Here is a 23,841-nt window from a genome sequence, read left to right on the forward strand (position 1 = left end):
TTTCTTGTATCAAATTTATCAAATACATCATTTTCCTTAGAAAATACTTGTCAAAAGGTGATCCCATTAACAAGAAATGGGATCACTGAGCTGTATTTCATTAGCAATCTGTGCCTGGATATCCTTGAGTGGATATAATCACAAAATAATTAAAACTTCCATGTGCTGTTCATCACTCTGTGCTGCTGCTTTAAACAAAAAGATAGATACCATGACTGGAGAAGTGAAGTGTTAAAAGGCTGTTTAAATTAATTTTAAGCTGCTAAAGAAAATCAAGCAGTAGATATAGAGATGGGTGAGATTTGAGTAATAGGAGCATAAACACTACAAGGGAGAAAGTGTAATTCCAGTTCTGAAACAACCATACAGCTGAGATGGATGAATTGTTGGACATTTCCCAGTTCCTAAAGAAACTGCAATGAAAGTATTTAAAAATGCTGCCTAGCTTGTTTTGAAAATTGCTGCATCAACTGATGAGAAAAATGGAATTTGCTGGTTCTACAGGAACACTCAAGCAGGCGCCAAAGGCAATTTTGCAAAGCTGTAGCACGTTTCCCTCAGTGCAAGTGACCACTCCAGCTCCTTTGGACGCTTCCCTGCACACTCCCACCTCTATGCAGGGAAGGAAAAGGGGGAAGAAGGCCCCTCCAGCAGCTCCTCACATTTGGATTGTCTCAGTGAAAGAAAAAAATGTATTTTTGTTTAGTGTCCCAAATGGGCACAGCATCAAATGGTTTGTCAGGGACAGGGACAGATGCTCCAGGGTCTGTTGGACTCTCTCACACCTCTCTGGTGGCTTTTTCCTCCATCTGGGACTCACAGCATTGCTCTGTGTGACTGCAAAGTCTGGAGAAAGAAAAGGAAGCAAACAGTGGGCACTGGGGAGGTGGGACTAACAGGGGAAACAAGGTAAAAAGTGCAGGTAATTAGCAACAAAAAAATCAAAGGGAATACTGATCTAGGAGGCATCTGGTAAAGTTTTGTGCTGTCACTGGTTGAATATTTACTGGGAAATGCTGAATAAAAACCGCTCCTGACACAAGTGTGTGTGTGTGTGTTTGTGTTCAAAAAAGCAGGACCAGCATTACATTTCTTGTTGGTTTTTAAGAGTTATAAAAACCCAAAAGAAACACAACCCAAAATTCCAGGTTTCACTTCATTTCTTGCTCTAGAGTCCCTCAAACACCATGCCAAACCTAAAAAATGCTAAAAATGCTTTAACCAAAAATGACAGATTTAAAACTTTAGAAAAAAATATCTTCCAGAAGAAACTTAGTTTGGTAGTGTCAAGACAAAATTATTTGATTTTTAAAATTCTGAACATGACTTTTTTATTGGAGATGCAACAGGAAGAAGATCAGAACTATTCCTTAACTTTACAGATTTAACTTTAAAAGTTTAGCTTAAATTTTACAAGTCCCCATTTCTTTCACAGATCCACAAGTTTGTTTTTTTTTTAAAGTGTGCCACCAAAACCATAGGACAAACAGTGCCCACTCTCGAGCTGATTATTAAAACAAAATCCACCTGTGCAGGTCTGTGACTGCTCAAGAAAACACAGTCACCTTTAGCTGTAGCCTGAAGGTATCAATAAGCACCTGCTGCACCCCACCCTGCCATGCCCAAGAGCGTCACTGCAGTTGCAGCACAGCCCTGTGCTCCAGCCTTGGAAAATAAAGAAACAACTTCTGCCACTACAAACAGGGCTGGGTTGGTTTTTTTCCTCATACTGGAGACAAGCTGCAGAGATATTCTGCTTTTTAAACATGGATTTTACACAGTTGAGTGCTCAGTGTAGGTGAGAGACAGTAAAAGTCTGGTGAAGGAGTGTAGCCACATTTCTCTTGACAGAGAAAAGCAAGTTCTTCCCAAGAATATTTCTGGGATTCACATTCTCTGAACCTCAAGGAACCAAAGCACCATCACTGTGGGTAAACAATCTCCATGTTGCATTCTACTTTTGCACAAACACGGGCATAGCAAATGATAAGAACTGTGTTTTCTTTCTCTGAGGTTCAGAGAATGTGAATCCCAGAAATATTCTTGGGAAGAATTGTGCCTGGCTTTTCTCTGTGAAGAGAAATGTGGCTACAAAGGAGCTTGCGGAAGACAATGGATACTGAAAGGTTTAATGTATTTAAATGAAAGATCTTTTACATTACTCCTTTAAAAACGTACTTTTCACCAACCTCAACTATAACCTGTGCTGTCCAGAGCCCTTTGTCACTTTAACTCCACACAGTAAATCGATTTTTTAATTTAGTGCAATGTTTATCATACAAAATATACAAATACAGCAGTCAAACAAACAACAAAAACCTGTTCCTCAGCCCTAGGCCTTGTCTCCACAAGAAAATTGCAAAATGTCATGTTGACCTTATTTAATTTAAAACAGATTTTCATTGGATCTGGGGTTAAATAAGAATTGCCTACATTTCGTTTCAAACTAAAATATGCAACTTAAAACAGATTAAGTCAGTGTCATCTTAGACAAGCATTATGTTTTTATAGGGACTGTTAAAGCAGAGAAGCTGCTTCAATCCTTAAAAAATACTTTGCAAATCCTTCTATTTTAGAATTAATAAGAGAAAGTACTACAAAGTGGACACTTGCTATTCCTGAAGGGAGCATTGTGCACAATGTCACAGTAGGAGCAGCAACAGACACTACAATTAATGAATGATGAAGTTTAAACTTAGTTACATATTCAACACAAAGAATAGCAATTTTGTTCAAATTTTTCTTCAATGAAAACCAACCCAGTGCAGAAGTGAAGGTTCAGCCTCTTTGTCAGCCCCATGCTTAGAAGTTGAGATGGTTTAGTTGAGGTATTGGGGCTGGGTTGGACTTGATCTTTAAGGTCCCTTCCAACCTTGTCATTCTGTGAATTCTGTGAAAACACAGAATTCTGTTGTTTCCTAAAAACACAATTCTGGCTCCCCCATGTACAGAAAATCAGGTTTGAGACCACTCACTCCTACATGGCACCTCTGGAAAGAGCCAGCTCCTAACTGGAACTTCGTTAGGGCCTTTGTACTAATATTTACTGGATCAATTTACTGCATGCCAACACCAGAAAGTTCAGGTTAGGCCCATTCCCAGAAATAAATACTTGTTTAAAAGTCCTGTGAATCACCTCTGAATTGTTCTCATTTTCTATGTAAGTTGTTGACTCCAGAATCTACTCTGAAGGGCTCTTTCATGGAGAGGATAAAGCCTCCAGTGGGGATCAGAAAATGAGTGTGCTGTTTTGGATGTGCAGAGTTCTCTGTGCTGTTTTGTTCTCTGTGCTGTTCTGGCTGTGCAGAGCTCTCTGTGCTGTTTTGGAAGTGTAGAGTTCTCTGTGCTGTTTTGCCTGTGCAGAGTTCTCTGTGCTGTTTTGGCTGTGCAAAGCTCTCTGTGCTGTTTTGCCTGTGCAGAGTTCTCTGTGCTGTTTTGTTCTCTGTGCTGTTTTGGCTGTGCAGAGCTCTCTGTGCTGTTTTGGCTGTGCAAAGCTCTCTGTGCTGTTTTGCCTGTGCAGAGTTCTCTGTGCTGTTTTGCCTGTGCAGAGCTCTCTGTGCTGCTTTGGAAGTGTAGGGTTCTCTGTGCTGTTTTGGAAGTGTAGAGTTCTCTGTGCTGTTTTGTTCTCTGTGCTGTTTTGGCTGTGCAAAGCTCTCTGTGCTGTTTTGGCTGTGCAGGGTTCTCCATGTTCCTGTGGGATGATGCTCTGACATCCCATCCCCAAGGGCAAGTGCCTAAAAACCGCCCACAGGTGACCTCTCCTGTGCCATTCCTGCCCCCAGGGCTGGCCTCATTAGGGGTTTGCCAGGGAAGGAGGAAGAGAGCAGAGCTCCTGGAGGCCAGGAGGGATGTGAGGAGGGAGCAGCTGAAATCTCTGAAGCTCCTGGGTGCCCCCAGAGCTGAGCCCACCTAGGCTGGGCAGAGGCACCTGCACAAACCCAGCACTCTGTGCCCTGTGACTGAAGGGCTGCTCTGTCTGCTGCAACCTCCCTGCAGCCTCTCACTACGTCATGAATTAAGAGAGTCTTTAATTACATGTTCACGTGGTGCTTTTTCCATGGAGCCACCTGAGGCAGCCCACAGGACAGACCTGCTCAGGGATGAATCACAGCAGGGCAGCACACAGGCTGTTGTCTGCCTGGCTGCTCAGGGTGCAAGGCTTGGAATGCAAAGGCTGCCTGTCAGACTCAGAGAAGGGGTGGTGGTTCAGCTGGATGTTGCCCCACAGACTGTTTGATACCAGCCATGGTTCTTAAATGCAGAGTTCAGGAGCTGGACACTGGCTCTGGCTGCCAGGTCCCTCTGCCAGGGACTGCCCTGGTGCTGACAGGAGTGAGGGCTCTGGAGTGGGGCCAGGGGCCAAGCAGGAAGCAGCCAGATCTGGATTCCAGCCACTCCATCCCAACATCCTTACCTAACACAGCCCCAAAAGCTCAAATTCCCCTGCCTGGCTGGCCCTCAGAGCAGCAGCTGAGCCAGGACAGCTCTGAAACACTGAGCACTCTGTGTTTTGGGGACTCTCCTACCAATGACACCCAAAGCCAGAGCAGAGACCTTCACACAGGTGTACAGCTGACAGAGCTCTGCCTTGAGTGAACCAACAGCAAACTGCAGTTAAAGACATGAAGGAACAGGCTTGTGGAGAAATCCTACTGAGCAAATGAATTACTGACTCTAAAGGAGTATAAAAATTCTGTAAACTCATAACACTGTGTGTCAGAAAAGAAATATCACCCAAGAAAGCCCAGCCTTAAGGCTAAAGTTGTGCAATACCAAGATAAACCCCATGGTGAAAAAGCCAGAAGCAATTCATTGTCATTTATTCCCTGCTCAATGTTTACCCCATCTCCCAGTGCTGCTGGGGGAGGGACCTTTCCTGCTGCAGCTCCAGACACAGCATTTCTTCCTGCTCATACCTGCTGGCTACTGAAAAAAAAAATAAATCTGCACTATTTATAATGCTTCCTTGCTAATTTGAAAACTATTACGGTGACATAGGCATTATAACTTTTTAAAAGGCTCTTTTCAAGACCATGCATCACTTTTTAAGTTCACCTGGGTGTTAGAGAGAAGGAATTCCTCCATAACCAGCCTTTCAGGTTTGGGTGTTCTCTATTTTCTAAGGAGTCCACCTAAGACAGGTAGATCTTTTTCTTTTTTTTTTCCCCCCCACGTCTTCCTGTATCTCTGATGAAAAGCACCTGGAATTTAGCCAAAAGCCTCAAAATTAACCAGCACTACAGAACAGACCAACAGAGTGTGCAGAAACCTGACTTCTTGATTCATCATCCCTCTCCTGCAACCCCTGGCTGCTGCAAGTCCATAACAAACAACTTATTACTCTGGAATATGAAACACAGAAGATAATCCTTAAAAATTAAGAATGTAAACAAGTTTAAGAAGCTACATAATACATTTCCATAAGACTATTCAAATCCTGGTCTCAGTTAAACCTCCTCCTAAAATGCATTGGAAAGCAGTACTGGATTCACTTTGGTTGGGTTTTTTTTTCATGAATGGCCCAAGTGAGATTGGAAAAGCAAAAATGCCCTTTTGGTCCACTGTGTGTAGAGTTTTTCTACACAAAGGAGACTTTGGGGTTTTTTTTAAAGTATATCTAGTTATATATAATTATCAGTAATCACCATTCCCTCTACTCTCAGATAAAAAGACAACATACACAGGAATCCAATCTTTTCTCTCTAACAGCACATGATCAAACCTTCTCTGTATCAGGAACAGAAAACTGGGTACTGCCCCAGAGCACATACCCATTCTAACCAAATTGACAAGAAAAATTAACAATAGAAAATCAACAAGGTGGAAAAGTTACAAAGGTAGAAAATCAGCAAGGCACCAGAAGCTGAGGGGATTTTAAAATCAGAGATACAGCAGTCACATTTACACAGATATTACTTCAAGGCTGTACTATCTGCTCTTGAGACTGGCTGAGTCCATTTGAAACCCTCTGACAGCACCAGAGACTTCATTTCATACAAACTTTTCATCAAAAATACACTTGGACAATGGGATATCTTTAAAACACAGAGCAAACATCAACTGAGAGAAGTTGTTCCTATTTTAACAGTGTTTCCTATTTAAACCAAGTGTTTCCTATTTAAGCCAAGAGCTCACCATTCAGCAGAAATAGCTCACAAATATGTCCCTAAGCCAGGCTCTTTTAGGATACTGGTAGAGTTGGGTGTGACCTCATTGAAAATGTAAAAGGCATCATGATTTTACCACGGAATCCCATGATATCTTAACCTGCCAAGTCCCCTGTCAAATGTGCCCCAGGTCCCTCACTAACAGACCTTCAACACTCCCTATTTCCTTTTTACAGAGTCTTCATGCTCCTTTTATTCTGAAGGTAACTTATGAACTGAAGAAGTTAACGCTGGTTCTACATATTTTTCACTCTTTATAACTACTTTTCATTTATTCTGGCATTAAAAAAAAAATAAAATTCCAGATTCAGATCAGTTGTACCAACCCACCAGTACCAGACTCCTGCATGTCCCAATTTCCCTGGATCCCATCAGCATTATTTCCTCCTATTGAAATGCTGATTTTATTGTTGCCACAAGTTTAAAAAGGAGCAAAGGACTGTTGGACTATCCCAGTCTATTCCTTGTGAAGGGGTAAGGGTATTTAGGAAAGCAGGAAGATTAAAAGTAACGTCTTCCTTGCTGGAATCCTCCCAAAATAAGCACAAATTCACTGAAAGTGTAACCACAGGGCTCTTCCAACCTGCCTTCCCTGGCTTCCTTTACTTCTCAGTGATGCAAATGTTTTCAACCTTCACTTTACACATTTGTGATTTTACAGCAGAAACAGGAGCACATCGGGCACAGTGAGCATTATTTCCTGGTGAAACACTAATATGGATTAGATTTGAGACTGGGACTCCTCAGAGCTCAGCAAGTCCTTGAGAATGACACCAGAACATTCTTCAGCTCACCACCAAGACATTAAGAACACCCAGGAAGGTTCATGTTCCTCTACATGACACACCTTATTAGCTAGAAAGTTTATACTGTGCTGTCATCAAGAGAAATTTTAATAACGTCCTTTCACAACCAAACCAGAAATTCAAGTAAACTAGGATTCTCTTGTTTGTTTAGTATTTATCCCCACCCAATTAAATAAAAGAAAAACCCTATAAATAATAGTCTGAAGCCTACAAAACCACAAATACAGCACAAAACAAAAGCTGTGAAATCATAGTGAAAGCACACTGAAATGTAAGTTTTTGGTTCTAGCATACACTGCAGAGTAAGGAATATTTAGTTTTGAGGTGCTGCAATTCCAAATGTAGAATGGCACACAAATCCATCACCAGATCATGAGATTTTAGCTAACTTCAGGCTATTTTGCTAAAAAGGTTTCTCCCACATGCAAATTAAGCTGCATGATCCCTTCTAATAACAACTGAAATTTTACAGCTGAATAGTGACATGTACATAGTGTAATGCAAAACTGTAACAGCCAAGCTGCAGCATCACTATTTTTCAATGAAATAAAATAAAACATCAGGTTGTATTTGCTGGTTTATATTCCCCACTTTAAAAATGCATTGAAATACTAAACAACATATTAATCATGTAAATATTTATAAAATTTGGCATGTTTCATAAAATAACTGAAAGCTAACAATATGTTGAGTCTGAGAGTATTTGTTTTATGCCTCTGCTCTCTGGTGAGAGCAGCATCACAGCAGCCCCATGCCAGGTATGGCTCAAAAAAAAAAGAGTTTATTTACCCTGGCACTGCATATGGCATAACTCAGGTCCTGCTGCTGGATTCTATCAGAAAAACTATCACTGAGGCAAAAAACTGGCTCAGAATCTCTGGTGTAAGCTTTGAAACTAAAGCAGAAAAGGAAAAAATATTTGGCACGAAAATCACTTTTAAAAGAATACATTTGGAAAGAGAATTGTAAGCAGAGCACCGGGCAGAAGCTGAAGGCGCATTTTGCATCCCTGTGAGAATGGCTGCCAGGGAAAGGAGTCACCATTCCAAACCCTCCCTTGTAAACAGCTCATCCCTTTGCCTACAGCCCCAATTCCTGCTCTTTCCCACTTCCCCCAAGATGTTTCACTGCCCAAGGGCGAGGATGGGAACCCAGAGAAAGATCATCCTAGCTCCAGACCAAACAGCACAGGCCACAATAAATATCTAAAAATGGGATCTGCAGTTGCTATTAAGTGCTGAGCTTTTATTCTTTTCCCATACAAGTAATTTGCTCCAGTAATCTGAACAAGTGGCTCCCAAGCCCAGCACAGTAATCTGCCCAGACCTATCTCCGGAGTCAGGGACTGGATTGTTAGGAAAAACAAAGGCACATTTCAAAGGTGTTATTCAAAAAGCATTAAGACTAATAACTATTCATATGGGATAGAAAAAAATAATTATGAGAATATTGTAGGAGAATCGCGTCATGTTTCGGGGCACGGTGAGTTCCAGCAATTACATTCACATCCATTTGCCCCCTTCTGGGAATGGTGTGGAACAACCCAGCCCAAACATGCTGGTGCTGAGAGCCCTTTTTCCCTCAGAAATGTCTAATACATAAATTTTTATTCAAAATATTTTACAATTAAATGAAAGAAGTTATCCCATCTTAATCCAAAGGATTTACAAATTGTTCGATAACTTCGGTTCCAGTGATCCCAGAAAAAAAAAAAAAAAAGGATTTTAATATCTCAAAGCCACAAATGCAGACACAACTAAGGTGACACAGGTGAACATTGCAGTTCCAAGGCACTTCTTGTATGTGGGAAGCTGAGCTTCACCAGCTCCATGTGCACCAGCATCCACATTTACCTGGGATCCTGCTGCTCTCTGGAATAACTAATGAGCTCACAGATTGCTAGGACCTGGAAAAAATTCCAGGAAATGATGGAAAACCAGTGGCCATCCCTGGGAGCAGCACTGGAGTCCTGAGGGGGAACCAGCAGGGCCAGTCCTGGCATCAGAGCAGAAGGGCAAGAACTGTGATTTTTGTGGAGAGCACCTGGCACACTGATACATCCAGGGAATGGAATTCTGAAGGGGAAAACAGCAATGAGATGAGAGGTGTACCCAGATCAGGGTAAATTTACCCCATCTGGATGCAGAGTTCCTGCAAATGACATTTTGTTTTCTGTTTAGTGCTAAAGCTGAGCAAAAAAATTCATATAAAAGCACATACAAGGAACTTTGTAACATTTAGAGAATGACAGAATTCTGCTACAGCTGAACAACACCTACTTAATACTGAATTTTAAAAAGAAGCTGGAATAAAGAAGTATATTCTACACCAAAGAAGATAAAAACCCAAAGCTTCAGCCCCACAGAGATACAAAAATCACCACATTTTTAAAAAAAGGTAACTTGGCAGAAACATATCAATAAATCCAGATTTTACTGTATCAGTCCTGGTGCTCTTAATTAATCTGACCTGTACATGAAAAAAAAAATTCAGGCAAAAGAAAGAAAAATTTTCAGGTAAATGAAAAAGGTACTACCAAGAGGGGACTGGGGTCACTGATAGGACAGGATGTGATCAGGTGAATTAAAAATAAGTGGGGAAACAACATCATTACAATCATGATTTAGTATTTCTACAAGTCAGCACAAACAGGAGTTCTCAGGGTTCTGTTCTGGGGTCCACAATGAATCTCCTCCCCCAGATCTGGGTTTTTAATATCATCCAAGCCCCAAGCAAAGGAGAATTTCCATGGTTGTTCTTTTTCTTCCAGTTCTGCTTCACTTGCAGCTGAATTCACTGACCTGAGTGGTAACAGCACTTCCAGGAAGCAGCTGGGTTTAAAACATTGTCTGTGGGTCACTGCAGCAACTGGACATCACAGCTCCCCTCCAAATACAAGGTCAGGCAGTGGGGAGAAGTTAAAAAATGAAAGCAAAGTTCCAGTTCTCACTGCCTGTTACGCCAGTTCAGTCAGAGCTATTGAGGGAGCCCAACAGCTTCTCTGATGCCACAAATTGAAATTTTCTTCCAGAGACATTTTTGAATGCAGTCTTTCTCCCTTTTTCCCTTAGAAATTTCTAATACAACAATTTTTATTCAAAATATTTTACAACTAAACGGAAGAATTTATCCCATCTTAATCCAAAGGATTTACAGACATCTAGAGGGTAATGTGACAGCAATATTACAACATTTATACTGCTATGCTGCATTATTTTTATAATAATGCAATTTTATTTTTATAATAATAATAAAAAAAATAATTAAGGGAAAAATAAAACATGCCACAAAAGCCACTCTTCTACCCTAAAATTAGTGACTGTTTATAATTTGAATTTTTTTTTTCAAAAAGTTACACCAGCCCAGCAAAAGGAAGCATGGTGACCTGCATACCCACACAGGGAAGTAGATGTCTGTAAATAATTCCACCAAAGCAAAGGCAAGACCTTTAAAATTATTTTTAAGACACTGCTTTAAAGTGTCTTAAAAGACTGATTTTCAAGACTTTAAAGACTGATTTTCAAGCAATTTTTATCCACTTTCTAAACAAGTCTTGTCCTGACAATTTCCTTAATAATTTTCAGTCCAAAAAAATCTTATTTTTGCTAACTATAAAATCCATTTTATAAATATAAAATATAAAATATAAAATATAAAATATAAAATATAAAATATAAAATATAAAATATAAAATATAAAATATAAAATATAAAATATAAAATATAAAATACATTTGAAGTTTCAGTAATCTGCAGCTGTCTTATCTACAGAGCAGTGGGTGAAACACGAGGGTTCTCATGTTCAGTTTTGAATAGAAATTTTAGCATCTCTGGAACATTGGAATTAGTAGCCAAAAGACTTTTTTCAAGACTTTAAAGACTGATTTTCAAACAACTTTTATCCACTTTCTGAACACATTTTGTACTGACAATTTCCTTAATAATTTTCATTCAAAAACTTAGTTTTGCTAACTACTAAATCCATTGAAATATATAAATATAAATTATAAATATTAAATATAAATATAAAATACATTTAAAGTTTCAGTAACCTGCAGCTTATGTACACAGCAGTGAAACAAGCGGGTTCTCATGTTCAGTTTTGAATAGAAGTTTTAACATCTCTGGAACATTGGAATTAGTAGCCAAAAGCCCCTTTGCTTATGCATTAACAGGAGTGGTTTTTAGACAGAGCTACAAGTATCCAAATATTTTCCTTGTGCCAGCCTGTGTGTGAGAGAGGAAATCATTTCACTGAGCAGCTCAGCCATGTCACCAGTGACTGGCACGCGGACCCAGAAATTTGTCATTTACAAACTTTAACAAAAAAACACAATGAAAGCCAGCCCCAGCAGTTAGCAGTGGGTGAGCAGTTGACTTTGCCATTTCCCTGTTGGGTTGCCCAGCTCCTGAGCAAACACAGAGCCATGACAATCAATCCTGCCTGCAGTGACTCCTTTCCCTTTCCAGGACCTGTGCGTTTGGCTGTCGATTATAGACAAGCTTTGGCAGGTTCCTGTGGCAAGCGAGCTTGGAGTTAGTTCAGTCCCGCCTTCAGAAAGGAGACTCATGAAGGACAAAAATTTAAATAAAAATGAAGAGGGGGGGAGGAAAAAAGAAAAAAGAGCAAGAATATTAAAGCTACAAAGGGCATTCAATAAAAAAGTCAGTGTCCAAAAAATGAGCAAAATTATTTTCTAAGCTTTGCTACCCCCTGCATACAGACAGTTCTGCTGCCCACGAGTCACTTGAACAAAACTTAAAATATCCTCAGTGTTAACTCAGCCACTTCTGACCCCACAGTGCAAAAGGAACAGGCACCAGAGCTGAGAGCAAAACTTGGTTGTTGGAGGGCACGGAGCGACGGGAGCTGCCTTCGATAGGAGATGCTGAGGTAATGCTCAATGAGAGCGGTGGACGCAAACAAATGAATCGTAGCTGCAGGCTGGAGTAATATCAGGTGCATCTCTACACCCCGAGGGCTCAACTCCTACACGCTCAGGTCCCTCCCCTGGAACAGCCTCCTGCAGTTTCACTCAGGGCTCGGGCAGAGAACAGGTACTGCTCTCGCAGCAGTGACAGCTCCAGCGCAGCGCCCGCCGGCTCTCGGACACCCCGGTGCCCGGTGAGTACATTGCTTTACAGCATTTCTTTCAATAAAACTTTGCTGGTATTAACGAGGAAATCTGAGGTGCTCAGTTCCCAGCTGTCCCAGCAGCCAGGGTTACGCCAGCAGGTGCACTCACGGCACCAGTCTCAGCTTTCAGCAGAAATATTCACCTCTCCTGTTGAAACTCTCAGTCTGAGAGAAAACCTAACTCTTGCAAGTTTTTATAATAATTAACTCTTGTGGGTGCAAAGGGTTTTCAGCACCTTTTATTTATTTTTTTGATTTGGGGAGTTAATATATTGCTATATTGCTTAAAATTGCTGTGTTTGCTGTGCCAGCTTTGCTTCCTAGAGTCGTGTCAGGTTCATCTGAAAAGCTTGTGTGAAAATACTGTGCTCCAGCTTTGATTTATTAATTTTTCCAGCTTCTGGAAATTTAGTAGAAAATCAGATTGTTTTCTATTTTCTAGTCAATTAGAATGTATTAAGACATTGATTTATTAACTTGGTATGAAGAGAGATTTTTATTTCCTATCCACGCTGCCTAAGCAAGTAATTTAATCTGTGTTTTGGAGCTTCCTCTCACACAGACACACACACAGAGCAGTTCCCGTGGGTCTGCACCTCACACACACTCACTGCCCTCGCAGCCCACCCCTCTCACCCCTGCTTCCTCCTAATTAACAATCAGTTGTGTTAAAATTTTATCTTTCAGTTTCAAGGACCTGGAAGTTTAGAAGGGAGGGGTGGTTAATCGCTGGAAAAATCTCAGCTAGAATAAAACTCACAAATCTTGTTCTTGCAACACCCTGGGTAGGTGACAATGGCATGTCCTTGGCTTATGCAATAATGCCACATCACAATATTTTAATTATAGCATGTCCTTCAAAATGTTCCACCCCAGTGAGTCCTCCTGGTCAGAGAGATCCACATCACCAGAAGGAGCCTGCAATAATAATGGGGTGGGCATGAGCAGCTGTTACATACTTTGCTCAAGCAGTGTCCTAAAAAGAAATGTAATTACTGTCCCTGCTTGTAATAAAAGACATTTTGAAATTTCCTCTTTGATCAACTGGGCATCTTAAACAATTTAAACTACTTTAAAACCCTAAAAAAACAACCTGGCCAGATATATATGCACATATCTATGTGTGTGGATGAATCCACATGTGCATATGTGTGTATACACTTATCCCCACGGACATTTTTTGTTTATATATTTACACACAATGTTCAACTACATTCCTGTTTTCTGAACCTGCCAACAGGTTAAAGGCAAGGAGGGAGCAACAAGCTGCTTTTAAAAATAGAAGGAAGGAAACTTGGAGCAGTCAGTCTCAGGCTGGAAAGGGCGACAGGTTCGAAAGCCATGAGGAGGTTACTAGTGCCAAAAACAAACAACTAAGATAACCTCAAGTTTAATCAAGATTAGCTGAATAACTTGTTTTCAATAAAAATATAAATAAATAACACTACTGCATTTCAAAACTAGAGAATTATAATAATATAGAACCATCTGCATTTCTACAAGCAGGTCTACAGGAAATAAATTCTCAATCTAAGGAAAAAAGTTTTGTAAAACTTATCCTGTTGTTGAAGATTTTTTCCCTGCTTTTAAAAGATATTACAAGTGATGGCATTGCAGTTAAAGGAAAAAGCAACTACTTATTTTGATATTTTCTTTCCAATTCGAAATTCTAACTTTGGCAGCACAAAAACATACATTGTACAGCTGTAAGTAACATTATTTATATAGGGACAGATTTAATTGGTTACACCTATTTTAAAGTATTGATGTCCGTTTTGACTGTGTGATCAAATAGTTTTAATGTTTTTTAATGTTAAAATATGTCTCTCTGCCAGACACTCCTGTGAATTAGGGACCAGAGGAAGAATTATCCTACTTGTCTAACTTTAGAAATATTTTATTACTGGCATTTTTAAACCATGAGAAAAAAAGGTATTAAATAGTAAAAGAGAGAAAGAAAACATTCACCTGGCTGGCCTGACCTAAGTTTGGGAAAGGTAAACACCCTTTAAAATGAGCTGCTCTCTGCACCTCCCAAGTCAGAGCAGCAGGTTCTGGAGCCATCAAAACAAATTAAATAGAAAGAAATAAAAAGCTGTTGGAATGCTCTCCTGCTGTACCCACGGCACAGGAGCTCCAAGGCTTGAAATTTCTAACATGAAAACTGCAACAACGCATTTTATCTTGTTAAGAAATGATAGTTAATACTCTGTCCAACAGGAATAACTTGAATCAAAGTTAAATACCAAGTACAAAGTCAGAGGGGGGAGGACAGGACACACAGGAATTTTCTTTATGAAGCAAAGGAAAGCTGGAAGAACAAGGAAATCTAATTACCATCCCTTTATTATAAATGCTGCACCTGAATGCAGATTTGGACATTATCATAAATGCTTCAGCTAAGAAAGCAATGGAGTTTTGACAACAATATCTTTTTTCAAGAATAATTAGTACAAGTACTTCCAAGAAGATATAAAGAACAACAGGTACGAACTGACTTGACTGAGTCCATTACAAACTTTCCATGCTAGTTACACATCATTAGTTAAAAGTAAGTGCAACAAGCTCACTTAAGGCAGAAGAAAGAGCTCAGTTCCCTACCTCAACCTCTCCTCCTGTCTCAGTATTTAATTTACTTATTTTTTAATGTAAAAATATTATTTTTAATATTTGAAAGGATTTCTAGCTATTGTTATTTAAAATATTTTAATATACAATATATTATTTTTTAAAATGTATTGGACTACTTTTTCAGCCATACTCCAATGATGAGACTTTAACATGCTAATGCATTTTTCCTTGCTGCCCTTACAGTATCAGTATCCAACTCAAACAACCACATTAAAATCTGAAAAACAAAAAGCTACTTCTCTAGAAATTCCTTTTTCATTAATCTGAAGCACATTTAAACACTTGTTAATTTTAGGAAAAAGCTTGATTACTTTTTTCTACTTGCAGAACAGCTTTGCATTTTTAAGTGTGCCTTCACAATAACTATTTTAACAAAATTAATACTTCTATAACATCAGAAACAACATTTAATACAATTTTCTAGAATTACTATACCTGATGAGCCAAGCAGCAATTCTGTAGCTTTCCCTTCAGTTTTCATCATGAGTTGCCTGTCATTTTCTGTTAAATAATCCCAGATTTAAGAAATGCAAAACATCTCTACTTGAACTAAAATCTCACAGCACATAATTACCAGCAATTCTTTTCATAAACTTAGTATTTTAATACTACTAATTTAAACTTCTATGTAAAAAGCTTTTTTTTAAAAAAAAATGGAGCTATCTCGTCACTCTTCCAATTAGTATTCCTGTAGTTTCGGGTAACACAATAGATACAGTACGTGGTTTTGCAACAGTCATCATTTTGATAATGATGCTTGTAGTTCATGATGAAATCATCAGTTTTTAGATCTCTGCCATAACACATCCTATAAAATCATGAGAACTTGACTGCGAGAGTTTCTCACGCCTTCAGAATCAGTGAACATAATGGAACAAGCCGGTACAAGCCCTCCCGACTTATCTAGCCAGCAAATCACCGGGCTGGATAAAGTATCCACAACCTTCCTTTTTCCAAAGAAAGGCAGATAGATCCTTCCCCTAGAAATCAATTACTGTCTGACACTTTTCCCCCCGAGTTAACACACTGGCGTGCCCGTGTTAACCATGTGCAATCTGTGAGCAGCAGGAGGATGGGAGGGGTGTTTGTCAGGCAGAGGATTCCATTAGTCAGACACTGCAGCGCTCATTTCTCTTAATTGAATTAGGAAGAGGAAGAAAATCGGTGTGGTTTTATCCTTCGAGAGATTGGGCACTTTTGAGGTACCCATTGAGACTGGGCTGTTGGGAAACGCCACAGCAGTGAAGAGAGGGGTTGGTCAGTCTCAGAAAGAGCCCAGTCAGCCGCCCAAGAGCGACCCATGCACCCCACCCTTGTGTCACCAGAGCAGGAAATTCCCTCCTCGCTCTCCCGGACCGGCCCGACAGGCTCGCCCCACATCCAGCCCCTGCTGGGACCTGCCTCTTCCCATCCCACCCACTCCACTCCTCTCTCAACAGCTCCACCTGGATTTCTACTTTCATCTTCTCAATGAACGTTCCTCCAGCTTTCAAAGAGAACTCCCCTGAGCCAGCAGCACAGGCAGGTGACAAGTGCTGCTGCTGGAAATGAGGCCACTTGTGTGACTGTGTTTGGGTGCGGGAGGATGCCAAAGGTCAATGCCCATCCAAATCCAGCCTGACATCCAGCTTTTTTATTGTTTTAAAAAAACCCAAATAACACAACATATGCAGTATGAGGGGGAACACTCTTAAGACAAGGCACTACATTGTGTTTAGTTCCAATGTTCCACTAAAGCTCATTTTAAACTTTGTGTTTCAGTTCCTGCACTACCAGTGGTGAAAGCCTTGTTTTCCGGCGCCCTCTTCCCTGAGACACCACAGGAGCTGGCTGCTTCTCCTCACCTGGGAAGGATTCTAGAAACCTGAAAAACTGGAAACATCACGAGGCTACAACTGAGGGAAGCCAACCACAAGAAAGTTTTTATAAAGAACCATTACATTTAATTGTTTAAAGCAGAAAAAAGAATGAGTCTCCTCAAAGAACGTAAACCCAAGAAGCCTCACTACATCCCAAGACCACCGGGAAAGCCATTCAAGTACAAGTGCTTCCAGTGCCCCTTCACTTGCAATGAGAAATCCCATCTCTTTAACCACATGAAGTATGGCCTCTGCAAGAACTCCATCACTTTGGTGTCAGAGCAGGATCGTGTCATCAAGTGTCCGAAGGGCAGTTCCCTGGAGCCCAAACAGATCAACCAGCTGGAATCTACTGTCAAACCAACTTCTTCTAAATCTGTCACAAACGGACTGTCAAGCCTCGATTCAAAGCCTCAATATCCTTTTACAAAAGAAGATGCCAAGGAAAACGTTGAGTTACAAAACCAAGCAACAAATGCTGCAATTCAAGGACAGAAACCTGCAATCCCAAAGGAATTAAGCCCTGGCAGCTCTGCAGCAGAAGGTGCCATCAGCGTGCAGCCCCTGATGGAGGGCATGGTCAGGCCCTCAGCCTTTGTTCCCGTTGGAGAACACCGAGACAGCAAAGGCCCAGAAATCACTGAGGCATCTGAAATCCTCTCCCTCTCTAACAAAAGTTCTCCTTTTCACACCAAGTCTGCGTTTCATGCACCAGCTCACCCGTGGAAGGCAGGTTCTTTCCTCCCAGAATTTCCACATAAAGTTGCTCACACGAAAGGCTTTGGTTCCATTTCACCTTACATGCAACCAATGATTCCTGAGTACTCACCCCATTTCTACGAGCACCGGCTCGCTATCTACACACCTTACCTGCTCCCAGGTAGCTCAGAGTGTGAAAGCTCTGCTCTCTCTGTCTATGGAACACAAGATCAAAGACATTTTCTTCCCCACCCTGGGCCACTTCCAAAACCCCTAAATCCATCAGCATATGAACATTATCGATTGTTCCAACAGTACCACTCCACTCCACCAATACCATATGGATTTTGTAGGCCAACAGATTCTCCATTTTACAGATTTTCACATGTAGCTGGTATTAACAGGGATCAAAACTCTCATCTGATGGAAGAAACCACCTTGCTGTACCCAGCCTCCTTAAGCCCTTCCCAACAGTACCCTCTAAGCTCACATAAAAAACAAGCAGATTATGAAAAGGAAATGACATTATTGCATGCCAAAGGTAACGCTAAGGATGACCAAAATGAAAGAGAGAATGCCAAAATGAGCCCTCTTGCAGGAAGTGCAGCAACAGGCTCCCCTGGCAGACCCAGCCCCACCAACTTCACCCAGACAAGCCACACGTGTGAGGGTTTGTTTGACCTCTCCAACAAGTCATCATCCACATCCCTGGGCAAGTATGACCAATCAGAAGAAAACTTCACAGCCTTCAGACCTGTGAGAAAAAGCACAGACCAAGCACCTTCCCTTCAAGGAGTGCAGGCACAGCAGGACAGAGGGGATTCACCTAACAGGTAAAATAACACTTTGCAAATCCTTGTCAGGTTTACACAAAGACAGATGGGCACATTTCATGCAATGCTTGTTTATATTTAGATTTACAGCAGTGAGTTAATCTGTTCTGTACTAACTGTGCAAAGCACACAGGTGCTACAGTGAGCAGACTGTTCATTCTCCTTAAATGTACCACCAATTTCCACTGTGTTTTTGTACTTCCAATGTACTTGAGTACTTCAGAGAATTATTTACATTACAATGATGATGAAAGGGATTTGGGGATTTAAAGGAGAAACAACAGAATTGTTGGATTTCTAGCCTAGAAGTGTATATTTTTTCCTCTTCCTGCCCACTTCCTCAGCCCCAGTTTAAAAGAGCAATTGATAGTGAATTCTCTTTTCTCCTTGTTTCTTCCAGCATCAATGTCACTGATGAAGACTCACACACACAGACCGATGGCCAGAACAACGCGGGCTCCCTGTCCAACACGGAGGAAGACACAGGGATAGGGCCCCTCAATCTTTCAAAAAAGCCTGACACAAGCACAGGACCTACTCATGAGCACATGTACAAAACCCCATCCAAAACTGACAGGCAGAGCTTCCTGGAAATGCAGGACATGCCCCTGAACCTCTCAGTGAAGGATTCCTGTAACACATCCAGCCTGAAAACATCCTTCCACAGCCCATCCCACGACAACACCACCGCTCCGAACGCCGAGAAGGAGAGCTCCGGAGCGGAGCCCTGCGTCCCCAAGCCCCCCAGCAGCAGTGCCTGTGACAAACCCTTGGCAGCCCAGCGTGGTGAGGCTGCAGACTTGGGGCTCATGGAGAGCTGTGATGAGCAGAAGCAGACAGCAGCCGTGGCCCTGTGCCAGCTGGCTGCCTACAGCCCCGGCGCTGCACGGCTGGACGGCGACGGGCACGGCGCGCAGGACGGGCACGGCGCGCCCGCGGAACCCGCGGCCGATGCTCAGGATGCTCAGTGCAGCCCAAAGGGGAAAGGACAAAAAAGGACAAACCAAAAAGAGTCCACAAAATCCCAGCAAGGTGCTAAGAGGGTCAGGCCCAATGACTGCAGCAGAGTCTTCACTTTAAGGAAGAGAACAAGAGTGTCCTAATTCTCCTCCTTCCAGTGAGGTTCTGGTTACCAGCATCATCGTGAAATTTCTACAAACCCTCATTCCTTGGGCTTGGCCCATGACAAGATACATTCAATTTCTCCATTGTAAATAATGTTCATAATTTTATATTAATATTTTTAAGTAATTGAACTTTGCCTTGTACAAGCTCAGGTTTTGATGAGTGAATTTTTGCATTCGTTACTAAAGCCAAAGTAAATTAGATGAATCTTCAAGGGGTTTTTGCAATTGTATGATGTAAAATAACTTTTACAACTTCTTTTCTTAAAAGACATTTAAGCTCTAGAAACAATATTGCTCAATAACATACTGTCATAGTCTTTTTTCAGCCTTAACTTCATCTAGTAGGGGAGGTTTTGGGTCTTTTTTTTTTCCTTTGAAAACCTTTTTATGTCACTGTGCAGTAGTTTAAACAAGCTTAAGATTAAAACTGGCTTTTTAGAATATACTGTAAAAACTGCTCTGTGTATAGATGCACTTTGCCATTCTGCCCTAAGAGAGAACAACAGCCCAAATTTAGTTACTCAGAGGCAGAGGCCACTAGAAATAAACTGCCCCAAACCCTGTGTAAGCAACCTCTTCTCACACTGACTGAGACCAAGCTGCAAATCAAACCAAAGAAAGCCTGCACAGGTTTAATAACTGCAGTTTATGTACAACCTTAAGTAAATGGCTATGAAAACAACACTGAAAATATGAAGAACTAAGCAATCCAGGTGCCTGCTTTGCTGAGGTTAGACAGACACTGGGCAGCCTTCAAACTCCAGGCCTAAAATGTTATTTATATAATTTATTTCATCTGAGGCAAACTCTCCTGGTGAAGGTCTTGTTTCAGTGCATGTGTTATCACTCACTATCAGTTTCTGTGTCCTCTACATACAGCCATAAAACTACTTCCTACTTCTATATCTGTGTATATAAACTGGCAATTTTTCAAATAAATCTTGTGATCTGTACTTACAATATATGGAAAGTCATTAATGAACACAAATACATTTACTACACTATCTATAATGAAGAAGAGCTAGCAAGAAGTTGCTAGTTAAATTTTCAATTGGCAAGCAGAATTTTGCGATCAAATCAATTCCAAACAAAAGAAGCTTTCTTCAGTGATGGAAACTCACTATGCAGGTTAATTCCATACTTTTAATTCCAAATAATGAAGCTCAGAATTCCCTCTGTCTTAAAGCTGCTGTCCAGCTTGTCCAAACTGCTGCAAAAGTTCAACTAAAATAAGGCTGTGTAAATTTGCAGAGTGTAAGGAGAACAAACCCAGAACAAGCATTATTCCCATAAAACCACGAGTATACATTTCTCATTGATCATTACTCAGGTTAGAGGCATCCTCACCTGCCTGAACATCACTAATAGGTGTAAACCTACTCAAGGAAGTGGAGTTGCATTGAACATAATGCAGAAGTCCCAGACTTTTTTTAACTCATGTTTTGTGCTGTGCTGCTTTGAGACAACAACTCAGAGCATTGTAACAAGTTTAGTAATTAAATAGTAAATGACAGAACTTCAGTTTCTGAGGTAAGGAACAAAAAGAGATACACAGATCTTTAATTTAATGCTTCATAGAGAAAAGCTTACCTCACATTATCAAAAGGCAAAAATATCAATGTGAGTTTGAAAAAAGGGAATGCAGTAAAAGAAGAAGCCAAATCAACTGAAATGCCCACAGCAGGGCATAAGTCAGTGTGAGGTACAGAGCTGTACATCAGCAAGTGCTTTCCAGTCCAAGATTAAAGCTTCAACCTTATGCTGCTAAATCCCTAATTTCCAAACATGAAATTACAGAGTCATGTGGCACAACTGCCACCCTTCACATTACTGTAAGCTATGTGCCTCACACCCCTCTGAGAGCAGAAAGCTTCAGATACTATTATCCACAATTTGAAAAAAATATCTCATGTATCTCTTTACTTGGTAATTTGAATTTCTTTAAAGTGAATGGAAAAAAAAACTATTTGGTGTTTCTTCCATACAATTCAAGGATTTATTCTTCCCCATTTCCATACAAATATTATTTATAAAAGCCAGCTCCAATGCTGATCTGATCTGTCTTCTTCAAATTAAATAAAAATCTGTCATGAGGTTATCCAGATTCCCTGACAGAGGTGAACAGTTCTGGTTTTGTCAGAACTGAAGTAGAGATTTACCTCTGGAGGATTTCCCTTTCATGATTCCTCAGTTAGAAGGTTTTTAACTGTTTCACCTTCATCATGGAAGGGCAAAAGTAATGAAAAAAGGGAAACCAACTGAAGGCTCACTGCACAAACTTTCTCACATGCACCACATGCTAGAATGGACATTAACTCCTTCCAGGAAGACAGAGTAATAAACTGTATTAAATGTCACATTTTACAGCACATCTTCAAACTAGAAAAGATTTAGCACCCTGACTTACTTTGAAATACTTTTTAAATTTAGTGTTCAATTCTCTGTTCAACACAGAAGCACCAGATGGGACCCAAAGAACCATCTAGAACAAGTCTCTGCTGTAAAAGCACCCAAGGGTGGATGTCAGCTGCTACACTGTGCTTTTGTCATTCCCACTGTGTATGGCATTGACCAAAATTACATTAATATCTCTGTTATTCAATGTGTGTTGATAACTACAGAACACACAAAGAAACAATTCCTCTGCCCTGTTCTTTTTCTTTCCATCCTGCTGTTTCAAAAATTTAAAACATAAACAGTTCATGTATAAATTGCATGAAACTGGCCTTTGAAATTTAACCATAAACAAACTGCAGAAGCTACTGGCTTTAAAGTGCAAGTTAGTCATCAATTATTTAATATATTCTGCTTAAATAATGACACTGACACAATATGGAGACATGCAGAATTGTTTTATACAAGTGTACAAAGAAACATGGGAGGGAAGAAGAAAGAATAAAACCCCAAGAAATTAATTCCATTTTGGAAAGAAATATTTATTAAGTATAAAAAAAGGCACACCCAAGCCAGTGCTTTAGACAGAACTACTTAAATATCCCCATGGGCAAATGTTTTACTGTAGAACTCAGTGGTTCAGTCATCACCCAGCACTCACACACCAGCAAATCCCAGCCTACTGCCACACATTTGGTGCCTAATAATATAAATTATTTCATGCACTTACAGTCAGCAGGTCCAACTCACCATCAGGGATTCGGGAAGGGAGCAGCAATCCTCTCCTGCCCAGCTCAGCCAGGGCCAGGCACCCCCCGTGCCACGCGTTGTCCGTTTCCTGGAAACTAAAGTCAGGACAAGTATTGTTAAAACTGGCCCTTCTCTCAGGATTTCACTTCTTACAGTGAATTCCTAACATTTTAAAAGATCCCCAATCCAAACCAGCATGTTCTTGTTGTGTTATTGATGCCAGCGGACTTGTAAAATAGAAGTTGAACATGTTTTCCTTCCTGTTTATGCAACATAAACAGTGCTATAAATATGATTAAATAAGCAAAAAGCTCATTTATGACTATAAATGTAACTCAGTACAGAAGATTCAATACCTGGAACTCATAGAAAAAAGGAAAGCAACTTCCCAGTACATGGGCAAAAGATGTACAGAACATACCCAAAATAACTAATGAGTTTTGTGCCAAATGCAGCCCTTAACTTGCAAAGGAGGTTCAAATGGCAATTCCCAGCAAACCCATTACAAGAGTTTATGAAGTAAGCAAATAGTGTTTTTTATCCACCTTTAGAAAACATAAACCAGAGAAACTTGCACTGAACACAGCAAAAAACCCCAAATGGTAAATAATTTTTAGTGGGCTGCACTGTTAATGGAGATAGTTAATAATCTCGAGATTATGGAGTGAAAAGCGGAAAGGTAGCATGCTGCAGGATTAAATCTGAACAGAGTTCATTCAGTATTACACTAGGAATAGGAATCTGAGAAGAAAACCCCAAATGGTAAATAATTTTTAGTGGGCTGGCAGATGATGGAGTGAAAAGAGGAAAGGTGGCATGCTGAAGGATTAAATCAGAATTCATTCTGTATTACACTAGGAGTAGGAATCTGAGAAGAAAACACTGGACAGCCAGGGTAGGGCATATCCAAGCTTCATTTCTCCCAACACCATCTCTGAATTGCAGCTCTGAGAGCAGGTGCTCAGCAAAGAAAAGCAGGACCCCATCCCCTTCTTGCCCCCCTGGCTTTGGCAATCAGCAGCACAGAGACAGCTCAACCAGAGGCTGGAGCCAGATTCATTATTTAATAACCTCTGAAGGGACTGTCTTCCATTAATTTGGATAATCCCTTTTTGAACTCCCTTTACACTTTTGGCTCCCATAACATCCCGTGGCAATGACTTCCAGTGGTTAATTACAATTGTGTGGAAATGCACTTCCTGCTGCTTCCCTGCTCTGGCACCAGGGAGAGTGAATGGTAAACAGCCTCTCCTCTCCCTCCTTCTGGCCTATTTACAGTGGAGATCAGCAAATCCCACCCCTCCACTTCTCCTTCCCACCTGTAAAAAACCCCATCAGTTAAAGCACTTCTCAGTGATTTAGTTTGATCTCTTCCTTTCCTCATCATTTCCAACATTTCTCTTGTTTTCCCTGCCAGCTGCTGAGTGCTCCCCTGACAC

The 23,841-nt window shown here is 40.7% G+C and overlaps 2 protein-coding genes across 2 annotated transcripts in view; one reads left to right on the top strand and one right to left on the bottom strand.

Annotated features, from left to right (window-relative positions):
• Positions 1 to 23,841, bottom strand: part of TBCD (tubulin folding cofactor D) — a 122,689-nt gene that overhangs the window by 74,801 nt on the left and 24,047 nt on the right. Inside the window, exon 14 of the mRNA XM_059485606.1 lies at positions 22,403 to 22,497. Coding sequence (XP_059341589.1) covers positions 22,403 to 22,497 — 95 coding nt within the window. The remainder of the gene's footprint in view (positions 1 to 22,402; positions 22,498 to 23,841) is intronic.
• On the top strand, positions 12,008 to 20,201 carry ZNF750 (zinc finger protein 750). The gene is made up of 3 exons (XM_059485607.1): positions 12,008 to 12,097; positions 16,502 to 18,131; positions 18,532 to 20,201. The coding sequence occupies exons 2-3, from the start codon at positions 16,708 to 16,710 to the stop codon at positions 19,232 to 19,234; spliced, it is 2,127 nt and encodes a 708-aa protein (XP_059341590.1). The 5' UTR covers positions 12,008 to 12,097; positions 16,502 to 16,707; the 3' UTR covers positions 19,235 to 20,201.

Source organism: Ammospiza nelsoni, chromosome 19, assembly GCF_027579445.1.
Source record: "Ammospiza nelsoni isolate bAmmNel1 chromosome 19, bAmmNel1.pri, whole genome shotgun sequence".
NCBI classification, from domain to species: domain Eukaryota; kingdom Metazoa; phylum Chordata; class Aves; order Passeriformes; family Passerellidae; genus Ammospiza; species Ammospiza nelsoni.

Bases quoted from the DNA above. Each gene is read 5' to 3' on its own strand.
- ZNF750 (XM_059485607.1), top strand. From the start codon at position 16,708: ATGAGTCTCCTCAAAGAACGTAAACCCAAGAAGCCTCACTACATCCCA. The intron at 18,132-18,531 runs GTAAAATAACAC...TGTTTCTTCCAG, and splicing joins AGAGGGGATTCACCTAACAG to CATCAATGTCACTGATGAAG.